This window comes from Aulostomus chinensis, chromosome 1 (assembly GCF_037954235.1).
Source record: "Aulostomus chinensis isolate RoL2024-O1b breed Wild chromosome 1, RoL_Achi_v1.0, whole genome shotgun sequence".
Lineage (NCBI taxonomy): Eukaryota > Metazoa > Chordata > Actinopteri > Syngnathiformes > Aulostomidae > Aulostomus > Aulostomus chinensis.
The window spans coordinates 57,566,059-57,586,789 of NC_141320.1; the positions used below are offsets into that span (position 1 = coordinate 57,566,059).

Here is a 20,731-nt window from a genome sequence, read left to right on the forward strand (position 1 = left end):
TCCTTCTGAGGTGGGGGCAAACAAACACCAACCAGATCAACACACCAAGTTCTTCAGCAGGTGCGGGTCATCGTGACATCATCACCTCAACATCATGAGTCTGACCTAGAGTCACTTAACTTGCTGCAGCACTGGTTGCTAAGAGTAACGGCTGGAGCCTTCCAGCAGGCTGCTCACACCTGCCTCCTTCCTCTCCTCTTCTTTCCTCTTTCCTTCCTCGTCTCACCTTTTCCCTCCTCGTCCTTCCTCCTCTCAACTCTCCTTTCTCCTCCTCCCTCTCTCCTGCCTCCTCTCCTCTTCTGGCCTCTTGTCTCCTCTCTCCTTTCCTGTCCCCTCCATTCTTCTTCTTCTTACCATCCTTTCTCCTCCATCCACTGTCCTCTTTTTGCCTCCCCCTCCTCGCAACTTCTCTCTCCTTCCTCTCAATTCCTCTCCTCTCCTCTCTCCTTTCCATCTTCCTTCCTCTCCTCTCTCCTCCTCCCTCCTCCTCCCTCCCACCACTTTGTCTAGCTGAAATGAAGTCCTGTGATTGGTGGATTAAAAAAGCAAAGATGGAGGGAGAGCGAAATCCCTCCACCTCATCCACCTTCACATCAAGTCCTACAATATAGCCCAGTGACTGTGCTGCTGCCCTCCCAGCGCCCAGCGGCCTCAACATCAGCCGAACCCCTCTGCTACTTCTGGCACCGCTGACAAAAAAGACGCCATCACAAGTCAGGGAGGAAATGAAAATATCAAAGCCAGAGCAGTTCTATGTGCTATAAATTTTCATTCTTCAATACCTGACAGTCAAGATATGACTCCTCCCCCTCCATGACTCCTCCCACACGTGACCCCTCCCTCACGACCCTTCCCACTCCAGACACAACTGGAGTCAAAGGGTATCTCTGTTCTAGCACACACATCACATAAGGTGCTAGCTAGCTGCTCGCTCTGGTATCAGCGCCCACATCGCACAAGGTGCTAGGTGCTAGTGCCCACGTCACACATGGTGCTAGCTTGCTGCTCGCTCTGGTGCTAGCACCCATGTCATATGGTGCTAGCTAGCTGCTCGCTCAGATGCTAGCACTTACGTCACATATGGTGCTAGCACTCACATCACACAAGGTGCTAGTTAGCTGCTTGCTCTGGTGCTAGCGCCCACGTCACACACTGTGCTAGCTTGCTGCTCGCTCTGGTGCTTGTGCCCATGTTATTTGACACTAGCTAGCTGCTCGCTCTGGTGCTAACACCAATGTCACATATAGTGCTCGTATCCACGTCAAACATGTGTGGACGTGATACATCCAGTGGGAGCAGCAGAGTTAACCTAATGATGTCACATCAGGACTAACAACTGAGTATATCTGAGCTTCTCTGGGTCAGCTCCATGTCTGAACTACAGTGTGGAAGGCCAGGATCTGTTATTAGCACGAGGCTACTCCAGAGTGGGGGGTCTGGTCCAGGGTTTCAGGGGCTGGGGCTCATGTGTCTCTGGTGCCTCTGGTTTCCCTGGTGTCTCTGGTGTGTCTGATGCCTCTGGTGTCTCTGGTTTCTCTGGTGTCTCTGGTGCCTCTAGTGTCTCTGATTTCTTGAGTGACTCTGGTGTCTCTGGTGCCTGTAGAGTCTCTGGTCTCTGGTGACTCTAGTGTCTCTGACTTCTCTAGTGACTCTGGTGTCTCTAGTGCCTCTAGCGTCTCTGGTGCCTCTAGAGTCTCTGGTGACTCTAGTGTCTCTGACTTCTCTAGTGACTCTGGTGTCTCTAGTGCCTCTAGCGTCTCTGGTGCCTCTAGAGTCTCTGGTGACTCTTGTGTCTCTGGTGCTTCTAGTATTTTTGGTGTCTCTGGTGCCTCTCATGTCTCTAGTGTCTCTGGTGCTTCTAGTGTCTAGGCTACTCCAGAGTGGGGGGTCTGGTCCAGTGTTTCAGGGGGTGGGGCTCATGTGTCTCTGTTGCCTCTGGTTTCCCTGGTGTCTCTGGTGTGTCTGATGTCTCTGATGCCTCTGGTGCCTCTTGTGTCTCTGGTGTCTCCACTGTCTGGTGACTCTAGCATCCCTGGCGTCTCTAGTGTCTCTGGTGCCTCTAGCATCTCTTGCATCTATAGTGTCTCTGGTGCTTCTAGTATCTTTGGTGTCTCTGGTGCCTCTAGTGTCTAGGCAACTCCAGAGTGGGGGGTCTGGTCCAGGGTTTCAGGTGCTGGGGCTCATGTGTCTCTGGTGCCTCTGGTTTCCCTGGTGTCTCTGGTGTGTCTGATGTCTCTGATGCCTCTGGTGTCTCTGGTCTCTGATGCCTCTAGAGTTTCCGGTGCCTCTTGTGTCTCTGGTGCCTCTAGTGTCCCTGGTGTGTCTTGTATCTCTGGTGCCTCTAGTATCTTTCGTGTCTCTGGTACTTCTTGTGTCTCTGGTACTACTAGTGTCTGGGCTACTCCAGAGTGGGTGGTCTGGTCCAGGGTTTCAGTGGCTGGGGTTCATGTGTCTCTGGTTTCCCTGGTGTCTCTTTTGTGTCTGTTTTCTCTGATGCCTCTGGTGCATCTAGTGTGTCTGATTTCTCTAGTGACTCTGGTGACTCTGATGCCTCTAGTATCTTTCGTGTCTCTGGTGCTTCTCGTGTCTCTGGTGCCTCTCGCGTCTCTGGTGCCTCTAGAGTCTCTGGTGTCTCTTGTGTCTCTGGTGTTTCTTGTGTTTCTGGTTTCTCTAGTATCTTTCGTGTCTCTGGTGATTCCAGTGTCTCTAGTGTCTCTGGTGCCTCTAGAGTCTCTGGTGTCTCTTGTGTCTCTGGTGTTTCTTGTGACTCTGGTGCCTCTAGTATCTTTCGTGTCTCTGGAGCTTCTAGTGTCTCTGGTGTCTCTGGTGCCTCTAGCGTCTCTGGTGCCTCTAGAGTCTCTGGTGTCTCTTGTGTCTCTGGTGTTTCTTGTATCTCTGGTGCCTCTAGTATCTTTCGTGTCTCTGGTACTTCTTGTGTCTCTGGTACTACTAGTGTCTGGGCTACTCCAGAGAGGGTGGTCTGGTCCAGGGTTTCAGTGGCTGGGGTTCATGCGTCTCTGGGTTCCCTGGTGTCTCTTTTGTGTCTGTTTTCTCTGATGCCTCTGGTGCATCTAGTGTGTCTGATTTCTCTAGTGACTCTGGTGACTCTGATGCCTCGAGTATCTTTCGTGTCTCTGGTGCTTCTCGTGTCTCTGGTGCCTCTCGCGTCTCTGGTGCCTCTAGAGTCTCTGGTGTCTCTTGTGTCTCTGGTGTTTCTTGTGTTTCTGGTTCCTCTAGTATCTTTCGTGTCTCTGGTGATTCCAGTGTCTCTAGTGTCTCTGGTGCCTCTAGAGTCTCTGGTGTCTCTTGTGTCTCTGGTGTTTCTTGTGACTCTGGTGCCTCTAGTATCTTTCGTGTCTCTGGAGCTTCTAGTGTCTCTGGTGTCTCTGGTGCCTCTAGCGTCTCTGGTGCCTCTAGAGTCTCTGGTGTCTCTTGTGTCTCTGGTGTTTCTTGTGTCTCTGGTGCCTCTAGTATCTTTCATGTCTCTGGTGCTTCTAGTGTCTCTGGTGTCTCTGGTGCCTCGAGAGTCTCTGGTGTTACTTGTGCCTCTGGTGTCTCTAGTATCTTTCGTGTCTCTGGTGCTTCTCGTGTCTCTAGTGTCTCTGGTGCCTCTAGTGTCTAGGCAACTCCAGAGTGGGGGGTCTGGTCCAGGGTTTCAGGTGCTGGGGCTCATGTGTCTCTGGTGCCTCTGGTTTCCCTGGTGTCTCTGGTGTGTCTGATGTCTCTGATGCCTCTGGTGTCTCTGGTCTCTGATGCCTCTAGAGTTTCCGGTGCCTCTAGTGTCTCTGGTGCCTCTAGTGTCCCTGGTGTGTCTTGTGTCTCTGGTGCCTCTAGTATCTTTCGCGTCTCTGGTACTTCTTGTGTCTCTGGTACTACTAGTGTCTGGGCTACTCCAGAGTGGGTGGTCTGGTCCAGGGTTTCAGTGGCTGGGGTTCATGCGTCTCTGGTTTCCCTGGTGTCTCTTTTGTGTCTGTTTTCTCTGATGCCTCTGGTGTATCTAGTGTGTCTGATTTCTCTAGTGACTCTGGTGACTCTGATGCCTCTAGTATCTTTCGTGTCTCTGGTGCTTCTCATGTCTCTGGTGCCTCTCGCGTCTCTGGTGCCTCTAGAGTCTCTGGTGTCTCTTGTGTCTCTGGTGTTTCTTGTGTTTCTGGTTCCTCTAGTATCTTTCGTGTCTCTGGTGATTCTAGTGTCTCTGGTGTCTCTGGTGCCTCTAGAGTCTCTGGTGTCTCTTGTGTCTCTGGTGTTTCTTGTGACTCTGGTGCCTCTAGTATCTTTCTTGTCTCTGGAGCTTCTAGTGTCTCTGGTGCCTCTAGCGTCTCTGGTGCCTCTAGCGTCTCTGGTGCCTCTAGAGTCTCTGGTGTCTCTTGTGTCTTTGGTGTTTCTTGTGTCTCTGGTGCCTCTAGTATCTTTCATGTCTCTGGTGCTTCTAGTGTCTCTGGTGTCTCTGGTGCCTCGAGAGTCTCTGGTGTTACTTGTGTCTCTGGTGTCTCTAGTATCTTTCGTGTCTCTGGTGCTTCTCGTGTCTCTAGTGTCTCTGGTGCTTCTTGTGTCTGGGCTACTCCAGAGTGGGGGGTCTGGTCCAGGATTTCAGTGGCTGGGGCTCATGTGTCTCTGGTTTCCCTGGTGTCTCTTTTGTGTCCGTTGTCTCTGATGTCTCCAGAGTCTCTGTTTTATCTAGTGTCTCTGGTGCCTCTGGTGTCTCTGGTGTCTCTGTTGCCTCTGGTGCCTCTAGTGTCTCTGGTGCCTCTAGTATCTCTGATGCCTCTAGTGTATCTTGCATCTAGTATCTTTGGTGTCTCTGGTGCCTCGAGCATCTCTGGTGTCTCTGGTGCCTCTAGCGTCTCTGGCGTCTCTAGTGCCTCTGGTGCCTCTAGTATTTTTGGTGTCTCTGGTGCCTCTAGTGTCTCTAGTGCCTCTGGTGCCTCTAGTATTTTTGGTGGCTCTGGTGCCTCTAGTGTCTCTCGTGTCTCTGGTGCTTCTAGTATCGCTGGTGTCTCTGGTGCCTCTAGTGTCTTGGCTACTCCAGAGTGGGGGGTCTGGTCCAGGGTTTCAGTGGCTGGGGCCTATGTGTTACTGATGCCTTTGGTTTCCATGAAGTCTCTGGTGTGTCTGATGTCTCTGATGTCTCCGGTCTCTGGTGCCTCTAGTGTCTCTGGTTTCTCTTGTGTCTCCAATGTCTCTGGTGCCTCTGGTCTCTCTAGTTTCTCTGGTGTATCTAGTGTCTCTGGTGCCTCTGGTGTCTCCATCGCTCTGGTGGTATTTCTCCCAGTCGCTGGCTCTCGCTGCTCTCAGGGCCTCTGGAGCTGCCGGGGCCACTGCAGCACTCGCTCCCCCACATTCATCAATGCCACACGCACCAGCAGCAGCAGAATGTATTTCTCAGCAGCCATGCAGCATCATCACATGGCAGTGTGTGTGTGTGGGGGGAGGGGGGGAGGGACAAATACAAATAGTAGCTAATGGAACCAATGTTAAGTGCCCTCACCAGCATCCACACACATTCACCCACTCTCTGTTCAATACATCATCATTACACTGCCCCCCCCCCCCCCCCCCAAGCCAGTCCCCTTGAATTAAAGGGAGCTGGATGCTGAATGGACGAGAGCGTGAGGTCATCCAGGACTTTGGAAGAAGCCCCAGACAGACACTGATGGACAATCCTAAATCCTGAAGTCTGGAACAAGCTGGGGGTAGGTCCTGCTGATGCCTCACCATCTCCAGCTGGTTCCAGGGTCAAGGGGAGTTGCCCTTATAACCACAACCCTATCAAAGGGTAAAGGGGGAGGCGCACTCCTGGAGCACTCATGAAGGATGTCATGGGACACAGCTCCACTTCAGAGCTGTGAGGCTGATTCAGTGCTTTCACAGCTGCAGTTGATCTGATGACTATCAGGTCTTCTACTTGGATGGATCAGCAAGAGGAGACTAATCAGTCTGTTACAACAGCCACTCAAGTCAAGGTTGCAGCTAGCTGGGTCCAGTCCAGACGAGGGTTCAGGACCTGGACGGAAAACCATCTCTCCAACGAATCTGAACTGGACTTGTGGACCAAAGAGGGACGGTTAGGGAGCCTGCTGCCCTCCAGGGAAGAGCCACACCACCAACTACATCCCTGTGTTATTATAGTCTGTGTACTTTGTCCAGGATGCAGGCACCCTCTTGACCTTTAAGAGCAGACTAAAGACCTTCCTTTTTGATCAGGCTTATCGTTGGGCTGCTTAGGCTGGCCCTTAGATATGCTGCTATAGGCTTAGACTGCTGGAGGATCTCCCATGGTGCACTGGGCTTCTCTCTACTCCTCTCTGTCCTCCAATATTTGTCATACATAAATCATACTCATACATATTACTAACTCATCTTCTTCTCCGGAGCCTTCGGGCTCCCCTCATCCCAGATCCCAGGTGCTGCTGGAGGAGGCTGCAGACCTGAAGAGCTCCACCTGCTCACGTCCCCGTCTGTCCATCAGTCTCTTCCCTTTCTCTCTTTCTTTATCTCTGTCCCACTCTTTCCTTCTGCATATCTGTCTTCCTCCATTATCTGTCTTTGTCTCTGCCCCGCTCTCCTGCTCTCTTTCCCCACAACCGGTCAAAGCCGAAGGCCGTCCCCGTTGAGCCTGGATCTGCTCGACGTTCCTGCTTTTTAAAAGGAAGGTTTTCATCTCAGCTGTTGCAGGATGTGCTGCTCATGGAGAATTGTTGGGTGTAGATTCATTGAAGGAGTGTGGTACTGGACTTGCTCTATTTGGAAAGAGTCATGAGATAACTTTTGTTGTGATTTGGCGCTATACAAATAAAACTGACTTGACTTGACTTTGACCCAGGTCCTGACTCAGGTCTCAAGTTCTCATCTGTGCTTCATCATCATTGACATCACACTGGTGCTAAATGTTTGTGCCATGACTCTTTCCTTTCCATTCTCATGAATGTTTGTAGGTGTTTAACCATCATGAATGAGGGATCCTGGAAAAATTAGAAATGTAAAACACTAAAGGCGCAACTTTTCAAAGGCTCAAAGATATAAAAATAAGTATCCCAGTCAACAGGGTCTGGAAGTAGCAGATTCCGTTGCCCATATATGGACTTGCAGAGACTACTAAAAACACAGGAACTGTCTAGTAATACAGCTTCTGCCACTAGATGCCAATACTGACTCACTTTAGCCTCTGGAAGGCCACAGCCAGCAGAAAGAGGAAGCCCAGGAAGGTAACCGCTGCAACAAGCTACCCAGTTAGTTAGCTAGCTGTTGAATGTTGCTTAGGTAAACACAGCGGAGGGAGGAAGCTCCTGGAAAACAGCCTCCATTGGGTTCAGAATCCAAACTTCCCAGAGAAATACCAAGAAGAAGAGTGATTGAAACGAAGGCAGACAAGGGTGAATATCAATGAGGCTTCCCCACATTGGAAGCTGCCGACATGAAGTCTGATGATGGACTGGCCTCCTTCCTCCTGGATTGGTGAGTAACAACGAGCTTTGGCTGTTTAGTGAAAGGGTCAGTGATGAGAACCTAAACTGCACCCTTCCAGACAGAATGGTGTGGCTGCTGCACCTGTAGTTGCTGACTGTGATGCTGCTAAAACACCGCTATGCTAGCTCTAATATAGCATAGCACTGGAAAGTTACACTTGTGAGGTGACTGACAGCAGAATTATTTAGACCATGTGGCAGCTTCAGTATTGCCTTAATTTAGATTGTCACTACTGGGGCGGCACGGTGGTGCAGTGGTTCCCACTGTCACCTCACAGCAAGAATGTCAAGGGTTCAACCGAGCACGGGGTCTTTCTGTGTGAGTCTCCATGTTCTCCCTGTTCCTGCGGGGGTTCTCTCTGGTACTCCAGCTTCCTCCCACAGTCCAAAGACATCAAGAGGGGACGAGGCTGATTGATACTCTAAATTGACCGTAGGTGTGACTGTGAGTGTGAATGGTTGTCTGTCTCTATGTGTTGGTCCAGTGATGGACTGGTGACCTGTCCAGGGTGAACCTCTCGCCCGAAGGCTGCTGGGATAGGCTCCACCCCCACCACCACCACCACCACCACCACAACCCTTAACATGATCAGTGGTAGAAAATGGATGGCTGAATGGATGGTGCTATACTGCCCCCTATATCTCTTGAGCAGGTAGCAGCTGTTTACCAACCACATCTTTAAAACTGCAGGTACCAATGTGTCCAACACAGGATCACACACACACACCAGCAACACAACCAAAACATTCCAATGGGAACAAGGACATATATGTAAAGATCATCGTAAATATGGTTGCTGAAGCTCCATCCGTGTGATGGCTAGGAGGGAACGTTAGCTCGGTGCCTGTTGTTCCTCCAGCGCTGCCACGACAGCGGGGCTTGTGTCTCTGCAGCTGCACTCAGCCGGCCTGCTGCTGCTAAGTCGTGTGGAAGAATGCACGGTGAGGATTATGTCTCTGTGGAGCAACATCCATAAAAACTGAACAACTGCCCATAATAATGTGATTCACAAATGTCACTGCTTTTCCTGGCACTTGCCCGTCTCCCTCCCAGCAGACAAATGGTGCCCTTTAACTGGAACGTCTCCAATGGCTGTTTCACCTCCAGTTATCTGCCAGTCCCAACCACCCCCCCCCCCACACACACACACACACACACACACACAGCCAAACAGCTCCACTGTGGTTATTATCATGCAGAGGAGTGAGCCGTTAATAGAAAAGTAAAAGTATAGCACGGGTCTTCTCGGAGCCTCCAGTGAACCTCTGTCAGAACCAGATGGGTTAGTTTTTGCTCATGCTTGGCTGAGCGATGGAAGAAGACCACAAGGAGATGAAGAAGGGGGAGGGGCATGATTGGTTTAATTCATCAGAGGAAGCCAAGAACATGCAGAGCTGAATCGGAGCAGATAACTGGCACCTGCATCCTGTTTAGAGGCGACCTCTGACCTCAGACCACATCCTGGGATCTGTGATACAAAACTGAGGCGCAGAGTGCACTGTGAGGCACTACTGAGGGAGAAAAGAGAGAGTGGGGGAGGGGGGGGCGGTCAAAGGTCTGCAGGTTTGCTGTCATGCAATAAAATCAGGCTTTGAATTTGTTGGTCACAAAGGGTTAAAAAGATTGAAAAGTACCTTTGTCATGGCCACCATCACTACTGTGGGAATCTGGGCCTTGTCTTAGAGAGTTGGCTCCTGGTGTTGAGGAGACAAATAGAATACAGGGAAGTATTTACAGAGATAAGAGAGCAAAACCAGTACTTCATCTACCAGGCCAGAACCAGAAGTCTGAAGAGAGTCTGGCAGGGCCGCGCGCACACAAATATACACACACAGACACACAATCACACACATATACACATACACACACACACATAGGTCTGTGCAGCTATCTTTACAAGGACATTCCTTTAAATTCCATTCATGTGGATGGCATAACCCTAACCGATAGCCCATAATCCTAACCCATATTCCTAAACCCTAACTCTAATCCATAACCCTAGCCCATAATCCTGATCCTAACCCTTGCTCTAACCCATAATCTATATTTTAACTCCAATCCTAACCTGAACCTAACCTCAATTTTTATCTTCACTCTGACATTAACTCAGAAATAAGAATCAGTCTTTGGTCTCCATGAGGACTGGAGGTCCTTAGACAGCAACCAGGCTTGCGCGCACGCGCGGGCACACACACACACACACACACACACACACACACACACACACACACACACACACACACACACACACACACTACACCTCGTACACCTTACTAGTACATCTGCTGATTAGTACACCTACTCGTACACTTGAGTCTCACACCTGACAAGTACACCTGATTAGTACGCCTGACTCATACACTTCCATAGAACAATTACTAGTGCACCTAACTAGCAGTCTGACCAGTCCAGCTGATTACTACAGTTACCAGTACATCTGACGGGTGCACATAACTTAACTTCAGCTAACAAGTACACTTGACATGTACGCTTGACTAATACAGCAGACTAGTTCAGCTACCTAGTCCAGTTGATAATTACCCCCTACTAGTAAAACTAACTGGTACCTAAACAGTCCAATTGACTAGATGGACCCCCTTGTGCCTTAAAACCACCTTGACACAGTTGCATTTTTATGTGGAACCTTTTTTACCTTCTGACATAAGCTGAGTGGCTCACCTGGTGTCACCTGACCCATGAGTATTTACGCATGGGCGTTTTGATGTGTGTGTGTGTGTGTGTGTGTTGTGTGTGCGTGTGTGTGTGTGCGTGTGTGTGTGTGTGTGTTGGGGGGGGGTGCATTTCAAAATCCAAATACCAAATCCCAGTACGCCACAACAGAATTGTTCTCAATCAGCAAAGGTTTGTGATGGAGGATTCAACAGACCACTCCACTTTAGCGGCCATCTTGGTTGTTGATAAAAATTCCTCAGTCACACCCCCCAAGATAAACACTTGTGATCGACTTGTCCAGCAGCGAGACAGACACATTCACGCACATTGAAGAGGAGGTGTGTGAACGGCGGTCCCTGTCTCTAGGACCCATGCCACCCAGGGGAAACGTCAGTGGTGTCCCTGACAACACGGTGGTGAGTCTGTCTGACAGAGTCATTCACACCCTGTTGTGTGTCTTTGAGGAACTATGTGAATGTGTCACTTGTGACCTCATGGGACTCCATGTTGGTGTAGCATATCTACAGTATCAGGACCCGCATGCACATCACACACTACCTGTGATGTCGTAGCATTACCTCCACAGCAGGATTACTAGTTGTGATCTAAAGTGTTGCCTCTACAGCAGTATTATTACCTGTGATGTAGTAGCGTTACCTCCACAGAAGTATCAGTAATTGTGTTCTAGCAGTGTTGTCTCTTTTGCAGTATTACTACCTGTGATGTAGTAGCGTTACCTCCATAGAAGTATTAGTAGTTGTGATCTAGCAGTGTCGCCTCTACAGCAGTATTACTGCCTGTGATGCTGCTTCAAAAACAGTATTATTACCTGTAATGTAGTAGTGTTGCATAAACAGCAATATTACTGTCTGTGTATTGGTAGAAGTGTTGCGTCTTTGGCAATATAAATACCTGTGTAGTCATAGTGTTGCCTCAAAAGCAGTATTACTACCTGTGATGTAGTTGTGTTGCCTCTACAGCAATATTACTGCCTGTGATGTATCAGAGTTGCCTCTTATGCAGTATTACTTCCTATATATTTGTAGTTTTGCATCTAAAGCAGTATAACTAATTGTGTAGTAAAAGCGTAGCCTCTATAGCACTATTCTACCTTTGATGCAGTAGTGTAGCCCATCATCCATCCCTCCATTTTCTTCCGCTTATCCTGTTCTGGGTCATAGGGGGGTGGAGCCTATCCCAGCAGCCTTCAGGTGAGAGGCGGGGTTCACCCTGGACAGGTCACCAGTCCATCACAGGGCCAACACATAGAGACAGACAACCATTCACACTCACAGTCATACCTACAGTCAATTTAGAGTATCAATCAGCCTCGTCCCCTCTTGATGTCTTTGGACTGTGGGAGGAAGCTGGAGTACCAGAGAGAACCCACGCAGGAACAGGGAGAACATGGAGACTCACACAGAAAGATCCTGTGATGGAGCCGGGACTCAAACCTGGAACCTTCTTGCTGTGAGGCCACAGTGCTGACCACTGCACCACCGTGCCTCCCATAGTGTAGCCCCAAAAGCAAGATTACTTCATTACAATATCAGACACTACAGGTAGTGACACGGCTGTAGAGGCAACATTACTACATCACAGGCAGCAACACTGCTGTTTAGGCAACAATACTACATCACAGGTAGTAAAACTGCTCTTGAGGCAACACTATGACATTACAGGTAGTAATGCAGATGTAAAGGCAATGTTTCTATATCAGAGGCAGTTATACTTCGGTAGAGGCTATGATACTACATCACATACTACATCACCAATACTGCTATAGAGGAAACATTACTACGACACAAGTAGTAATACTGTTTTAGAGGCAATACTACTACTACACAGGTAGTAAAACTGATTGGAAACATCAGTACTTCAAATACACAGGTAGTAATGTTGCCATAGAGGCAGTGCTACTACATTGTGATGTAGTTACAGTATATAGCTTTAGAGTTAACACTACAACATCACAGTTAGTAATATTTGTGTAGATGCAAAATTACTACATCAGAGGTAGAACTACTGCTGTAGAGGTAACACTACAACATAAAAGGTAGTAATGCTGCTGTAGATAAAATACTACTACATTGTGATGTAGTAAAATTGCTTAAGATCCATCACCATTGCATTGTAATGTAGTAATGTTGCTGTTGAGGCAACTCTGTTAGATCAGAGGTAGTAATACTGAGAGGTAACACCACTAATACATAGGAAGTAAGACAGCAATAGAGGGAGGACTACTACATCACAAGTTGTAATACTGCTGTACCTGTATTAGTGTTGTCTATACAGCAGTATTACTACCTGTGATATAGTAGTGTTGCCTCTCCAAAAGTATTACTACCTAACAATGTAGTGATGTTGACTGTAAGGTATATTTATTACCTGTGATCTGGTAGTTTTGGCTCTACAGTAGTTTTACTACCTGTGATGTAGTAGTGTTGCCTTTATAACAATATTAATAACTGTGAGGTAGTAGTGTTGCCTTTATAGCAGAATTACTGCCTGCTTGTAGTGTTGGATCTACAGCAGTATTACTACCTTTTATGTAGTAGTGTTGACTCTTCAGCAAAATGACTGCCTGTGATATGGCAGTGTTGCCCCTACAGCAGTATTACTGCCCGTGATGTGGTGGTAGTGTTGCCTACAACTTGTGTAGTAGTAATGTTGCCTCTCCTGCAATATAAGTACCTGTGGTGTAGTATCGTAGCCTCTACAGCATTATTACAGCGTATGATGTAGTCGGGTTGCCTTTATTACTACCTGTAACCTAGCGGAGTTGCCTCAAGAGCAATACTACTACATCACAATTTGGTAGTGTTGCCTCTGCAGCAATGTTATGACATCACAATGTTGTAGTTTTGACTCTTTAGCAGTATTATCACCTGTGATGTTGGAGTGTTGCCTTCACAGCAATATTACTACCCGTTTATTGGTAGTAGAATTGCCTCTACAGCAGTATTACTACCTGTGATGTAGGAGTGTTGCCTCTAAAGCAGTTTTTCTACTTGTGTTGTAGTAATGTGACCTCTATAGCAGTATTACTACCTGTGATGTAGAATCATAGCCTCTACAGCAGAATTACTGACTGTGATGTAGCAGCGTTGCCTACACATTACTTCTTTTAATGTAGTATTGTGTCTACAGTAGTATTACTACCTGTGATGTAGTAGTGTTGCCTCTGCAGCAGTATTACTCCCTTTGTTGTGTTTGTGTTAACCAGAGAAGAGTTTTACTACCTCTGATGTGGTAGTGTTGCCTCCCCATAAGTATTACAACCTGTGATGTAGTCTTGTTGGCTCTACAGCAGTATTACTACCTGTGTCATGGTAATTTGTCTCTACAGAGGTATAACTACCTATGATTCAGTAGTGTTACCTTTACAACATTATTCGTAACTGTGATGTAGTACCATTGCCTCTACATTAGTAATAATGCCTCTGATGTAGTAGTGTTACCTCGAAAGCAGTATTATTACCTGTGATGCTTTAGTGTTAGGGCAGCACGGTGGTGCAGTGGTCAGCACTGTCGCCTCTCAGCAAGAAGGCTCCAGGTTCCAGTTACAGGATCTTTCTGTGTGAGTCTCCATGTTCTCCCTGTTCCTGTGTGGGTTCTCTCTGGTACTCCAGCTTCCTCCCACAGTCCAAAGACATCAAGAGGGGACGAGGCTGATTGATACTCTAAATTGACTGTAGGTGTGACTGTGAGTGTGAATGGTTGTCTGTCTATATGTGTTGGCCCTGTGATGGACTGGTGACCTGTCCAGGGTGAACCCCGCCTCTCGCCCAAAGGCTGCTGGGATAGGCTCCACCCCCTCCCCTTAACAGGATAAGCAGTAGACAATGGATGGATGGGCTTACCCTACAGCAGTATTACTACCTGTGCTGTAGTAGTGTTGACTCTATAGTAATATAATACCTGTGTGGTTCCCTCCCTTTCGGTACCAACAGAACCAGAAGTTTCACAGCTCAGACAGAAAGGTGCAGGATCCTGATTTTGATTCACTTGTAATCTACCACCAGGATCCAGTTTTGAGTCAGCAGGACTGCTGCCATGCATGTGACATGCAAACATGTCCAACGTGTCAGTAAAAGAAGATGTGAACTCTTCTGAGTTTGTGCTGTCAGGCTGGAATCGACCTCAGAGTCTGTAAACATGCTGAAAGTCTCTGTGACAGCTGCCCCACACCAGAGTCAAGCAGATGCCTCACATCCAGGAATGGACGTCTGCAATGGTCTGAGGACCGCTCAAGGCGGAGCTGACATGCAGCACCAGCCTGGGCATGATGTGAAACAAGCATGGAGAACTACGTCCTCCATCAGTAGCCATCCGTCATGACTCTGTTGAAACACACGGGATGACGACATCACTGAGGTCCTGTTGAGCTAGCAGGAGGTTTCAGGATGATTTGGTGACGGGGGTCCAAGTCTGGTGGTTGTGAGCACGGACTGTGCTGTGAACAGAAGCAGGAAGTGGATGTAGCTTGCTCACTAACTCTGCTGGCCCTCGCTGATGTCTTAGAAATGTCTCTTTAGCTTGTCATATGATGTGAGCTCCTGCTAGCGCTGACAGCTAAACTGGCCAGCAACCAGCTAGCTAGCTATGAGCTCAGTACCGATCCTTGGCTCTGCCCAGCAACCATGCCCTCTGGGACAGAACAGTCCAGATTTTTTTCATGGGTTTTGGAGCGTAACCTGCTCCAGCGGCACGTCCTCTGACCGTGACCACGTTATACCGATGGTAGCATACATGCACGCCACGTCATTAACGTGTGTGTGTGAGCATCAGAGTACCTCCAGACCAGGGGTAGTCGACCTTGCCCTGGTCTGGAGCCACTTTGACAAACTAACACTTTTGCAGCACCCACAGTTCAGAAACATCCCTCTCCTCCCTGAAAGCAATGCACATTTGAGAATGATGATAATTATACTGTGTTATTAAGTAATTAAATCCTAGCATAGCGCAGGAACTATACTTCATTATTGTCACTGGATGCCATTACTGGCAGTTTCAACAATTCCAGAAAAACAATCACAGCAACTTTGTACTTTATCTTCCATTTTTCATTTAAGCATACTCAGATTGATCGCTGGCGTCGACCCTAACGGCATACTAACAGTACTGTTACACAGGTATTACTGTGTATCTTTAAACACATATTCTTGCCTTGGCCCTTTGATGAAATATCAGTTGATGAATTCTGAATGCCCTGAGACATTTCTGCTGTTCAGGTGTTCCACAGGGACGTCGTCCCAATCAGAGTAGACGTGCTTCTCCCTCAGGAAACCGCAGAGAGAGCAGAGAGAGGGTTAGAGCGCCGTTCACTATGTACAAGTGACAACCGTTCACAAAATGATCGTTGTGAAAACGCGTTAGCCAATTGTCTTTCTTGGATCGGTGTTGGCTCTTTGTGGGGAGGTTTTGTCATGCGGGTTTGCCACACATGTTAAGAATCTCTCCTCACCATTAGTCAAGATCTCTGGCTTCTCGGAGGAAAACTAGCATCCAGAAATCAATTTCCCTGTGAACGGAATAATCAGATTCCCCAGGAGGAGCATACCCAGTTCTGATCCTGCATAGTAAGATTTCCTCCATCCCCACTATCCCTCTCATCTATCACTCTCATCATGACTGAAGTGGAAATTACTGCAGCAGAATCCTGAAACTCTCTCTGAAGTGCCAATTCCTCTAATGGTCACTGGCTGCTGCTTCCAAATCCTCTCAGAGGCAAATTAAATGTCTCTCTTGTAAAAGTAGTATATCCCACTTCTTTTTCATGTCTGCCGGTTATCTCTCAGTCACCTGTGGTGGATTTTGGCATCATCATTTTAGTATTTTCACCAACTGACAAAACCAATATGCAAATCACACAGTCTAGGACTACCCCCTGAGTTTAGGACCACCCCCTGAATTTAGGACCACCCCCTGAGTTTAGGACAACCCTCTGAGTCGGACTGCTACAATCACATTTAACTGGAAATAGAACACACACCAAAAAAAATATTGCAGTAGATTGAATCAAACTCTCTTACCGCACACTCAGAAGGACTGTTCTGTTGCTGGAATGCAACTGAATCAGTCAGTCGTCGCTTGAGGGGCGGAGCATCACGAAACCTCCCTGACAACATCTCGACTTTGATCTCTGTTATGCTCCATCACTGACCGCTTTGATCTCCTCAAACACACGTCAAAGCGACAGCCTACCATATCAGTGAACTGTTGTCTAATGAGGGAAACGGGGTACTGGTAACTTTTTGAAGAGCTACAGCTGCAGAGGATGTGGAAACGATATGCGCATCACTGACATACTAAAATAAATCCGTAAAAATTAATCCCTACAATATTTGTTCTCTACCATCAGTAATGGAAATAAGTATAAAAATCATTGCATTCAGATAAACATTTGAAGAGTAGGCAGTCAACACACACACACACACACACACACACACACACACACACACACACATTGCAGGATTGGCAGTGGGAGGTAGTGTGATTGCAGTGTTAAATTGAAATCATATTAATTAACTTCCCACAGGCCAAACAAATGGGATCAGATATCTTCCGCGGTCAAAGGTGAAAGAAAAAACTAGTTGACCAATAAAATGTAAAAGGTTACGGCAGATACGGCCAAAGAAACTCTAGATACTCAAAAACACTCTGCTATACTAGCAAGTTACTGCAAAAAGAAACAAAGTACTGTGTTGGATAGGGAGGGAAGAGGAACATACCCCTCGGTAGAAGCCGAGAGATGTCGAGGATTTTCTTCTTTATTCACCATGAACAAATGACCTTCAACAACAGTCGATTAAGAGGCACATTTAGAAAATGGTACGTGTGCGTATCAGGGTTTTATCACATTGAACAATAAATCTATATTAAAGCATCAAACCGTCAGTGCACCAGAACTCATTCAGTTCTGCTAATTCCACTCCCATGTGCGTCTTGTATACTGGGTCTTGACCCTCCAGCGGCAGCACCAGACCAACTTGGGTTTCTCTAGCGTTCCTCTAGAGAACCCTTGAACAGTGACTTACTGCATATTCTCGAAACATGGAACCGTTCTCGTCATTATTTATTAATTGCGTTTGTCTATCACATCAGCCCCGGAGGATGCGTCTAAGCTTCCTCGGGGTATCGCTGGTGTTCTGTGAGGCTTCTTCTCCGGTGGCCGTTTGAGTCGCAGCTATTAGAACCTCTGCGAGCGTGGAGGACATCAAGCGTCAGGTTGCCGATGGAAATCACCTGCTGTCCTTCAGCTGAGGCAAAAATCCACACGACTCCAGGTGAAGCAGAACTCTGCTGCCTTTCACTAGATGGAAGTTTCAACTTACTCTTTAGAGAATAAAAGTTCAGAAAGGTGATTGTAGTTGATGTGATTTCCCAGAGCAGAGGAGGCAGGCAGCCGCTCACTGAAGCAGAGATTGGGAATAACTCTAACCCAAATAAAATGGAAGTGCTGATTTTACAGCCTACAAATTTACATAATCACTTGATGTGTTTGGCATGGAAACACAAGTAAATAAAACGGGACTGCAGTGGCTTGGAAATGCAGTCTTGGAAGCGTTTCTCCTCTTGGTTTACCTTATTTTATCTTTGCCCTATAAAGTGCTGCAAAGAGTATTTTAATGTAAAGAGTAGCTCGCTCCCGAACCGCTCAAAAACCCGTCTTCTGGTCTGGGAGCAAGCTTGGAATGACTCAGGGCTGCTGCAGAGACATTAAGCCGGTGCTGCAGGGACAGGCAGCCACGCCGGCGCTCAGTTTCGAGCAGTAAAACACAGCTAATGCTGCAGACCGTTAACTGGAGACATGGCGGTGGCAGTGGTGGTGGCAGTGGCGGCGGCAGTCCCGTCCCCAAGAGGGCTCGTCTTTCTCTTGAAGAAACATCTCGTCTTATTAATTCGCTGTACGGCTTCACACCACCTCGCCTGTCTGTGCAGCCACTGCAGAGGCTGATTGAGACAACCTCACACACCCTACACAATCTGGTAATTAGGCTTTCACACACACACACACACACACACACACACACACACACCTCCCACTCTTTTTGGCTCCATGGAGTCACAAACTAGGAGCCAGGCAGCACCTAGCCACTGCGGCCGGAGGACTCGTGTGACGCCCATGACGGTAGAGTCATTTGAGCGTGCTCAGCACAGGCTGAAGTGGATTTCCTCTTTCAACTTTAAATCAGATGACAAAGAATAGGCGTCGCTTAATCTGTCAACCCACTTGAGGTGCAGTAAAACTATAAATCCCTCCCTGATCCTCGGCTGGCAGGATATTTTGACATTACACCGGATTTCTGAAAAGGCCAAATCGGGGATATAAAGATGATGGGCAGCGAGGGGAGCTCTAACTGGGATAGACATGTCACTCCCTGCTGAGCCCAGACAGTGGAGACACATTAATGTGACTCTTTTATCTGCGGCTGCTCATACTTTCGTTTTTTTTGCTGTAAAAGTACATAAAACATCTACAGAGTACTAGTCCGCTTACCAAGCAGGGGCTGCTGTGTTCCTTTCTGAGGGGAAAAAACACTACACACACAATTGCAGTGTGTTTATCCTGGAGACTGATCTACAACACACACACACTCAAACACGCTCACACACACACACAAACACACACACACACACACACACACAGGCTTCCACTACTTTAACAAATCCATTCAAAGCTGCTCACGGTCAAATGCAGTGAACCCGGATCTGTAAGGACATGCTGGCACCTGAGGGCGCCGCTCTTAGTCTGGTCGGGATCACCTTTGCTGGGTTGATCCAGTGACCCACTCACTTGCTGTACTGGTTGTCTCATAAGAATCTAGCATCCTTGAGACCTGCGGGTCCTTGATGGGACCCCCTGCCAGGCTCTACACCTCCAGTAACACTCAACTTTCAGACAGTAAAACTTAACTAGGCTTTGAAGTGTTTCCAGATATTGATGATGATGATGTAATAATGATGACACGGTAGGAAAATGGCTGCAGAGGAAACAAACATCGGCTGCAAGACATGAGAACAGAAAACTCAACCAGATATAATGATATTAGAACGTAAATGTCTCGTAGAAAGAATGCCTAGTTGATTTCTGATCAATTTCACAGTTATTTACCATCAACTCAAATGTTTTCCCTCAAAACTTTTTGAATGAATGAACTGTTAGCTAGTTGTGCTAGAGACCACCTCTAAGAGCGAACAGCTGTTTCTGAAAATATAACTTTATAAATAAGGCTGATTTAAAGGGTTTAACTATATAATCAGTATGTTATTGGTTTCAGGGGATATTTGCTTGAATAACTAATTACCAGATACGACTGGATGACACACATAATAACGTTAACCTTCTATTTTCGTCACTGAAAAGTTTGCAATGATTGCTCAGCATTGGTTAGCCAAGAGCAAGCGGACAAACCGCAGGAGCTGAATTTTCCCAGGTCTTGGATAAAACTACAGAATAGTTCTGGCCCTGCCAGGACAAGAGACAGCACTCAGGATCCGATGGAATGTGACCTTGCTGCTGCGACCAGCTGCCGATACACAAAGCCTGTTGCTTCGCTCACCCTGCTGGCTGATGTGTAGCATCACGTTAGCTTCTTCTGCTAGCATGTTGTCAACCGTCATCTCCAGCCCGTGCAAAGGTACATTTTTTTTTAATATCATATTCGCAAGAAATATCACAGCGAAAACACACAGACATAGAAGCTTCACACACTCCACTGAGATCACCGAGGTTTCCATCAGAAGCGAGCAGATTTGCAAGTGTAGTCCAGCGCTACGGACAACAAACGGAGAAACAAGTTGCTCCAATTGGCGGTATTAGACAGATGTGGATTTAACATGGCATTACAAGCAACGGTCACCTCGGTAGGTTGCTATAAATACTGCAAGCGTGCATTTGTACAGGTCACATACTGCCACAGGATCCACCATGACGCAACCCCGTTGTTTTCTAATGTGGCTGCACTGTGACTGAGGTCTGGTTAGCACCTGTTCAGGGTTCAGAAATCACAGTGACTTGGAGGTTTAAATTAATATTCCTTTACATTTTGGCACGTTTGCTGTCAAAGTAGCAATAATATCCACTTGCAGTGGCGGCTGAGGGAACGTTGTTGTGGGTGGGGATTTACCACATCATGTTTTCAGTCCGTAGGAACGTTATCTAGTGTGAAGAGAGAGGTAAAGATGTGTAGCCAGGTCTGAACCCTGCACAAGAGCAGCACCCACAGCCTCTTGCACATCCTCATCTATGAACACAAGAGCTCAAACTAAATTTAGCCCGAGCTGTCAGAGATCACAGCCAGACATCAAAGTGCTCCACAGAGGCACTGATTCAGGACCTTCGTGTGGCCACTTCAACCCACAAGTGTTCAGTGAGTGTAGCGAGTACGAGACACGATGGAACCTGAGAGCAGCACACACCAGGGTCAAGCTCAGTGGCCCAGCTGAACTCTCTGAAGGGCTCTCAGGCGATACTGAGGAGTTAATGGCACCTCACTCACTGCCACATCAAATATATAACGTGAAAAGAACATTGTCAAATTCAGTGTTATAAATGATTATTAATGTGATCATGTTGCCTATTTAT

The 20,731-nt window shown here is 47.5% G+C and overlaps 1 protein-coding gene across 2 annotated transcripts in view; it reads right to left on the bottom strand.

Annotated features, from left to right (window-relative positions):
• nlgn4xa (neuroligin 4 X-linked a) overlaps positions 1-20,731 on the bottom strand; it is a 71,575-nt gene that overhangs the window by 39,808 nt on the left and 11,036 nt on the right. Inside the window, exon 3 of one of the 2 annotated variants that reach the window (XM_086211678.1) lies at positions 9,102-9,161. The exons of the other annotated variant lie outside the window; for it this stretch is intronic. Coding sequence (XP_086067804.1) covers positions 9,102-9,161 — 60 coding nt within the window. The remainder of the gene's footprint in view (positions 1-9,101; positions 9,162-20,731) is intronic. 2 annotated transcript variants of the gene reach the window in all.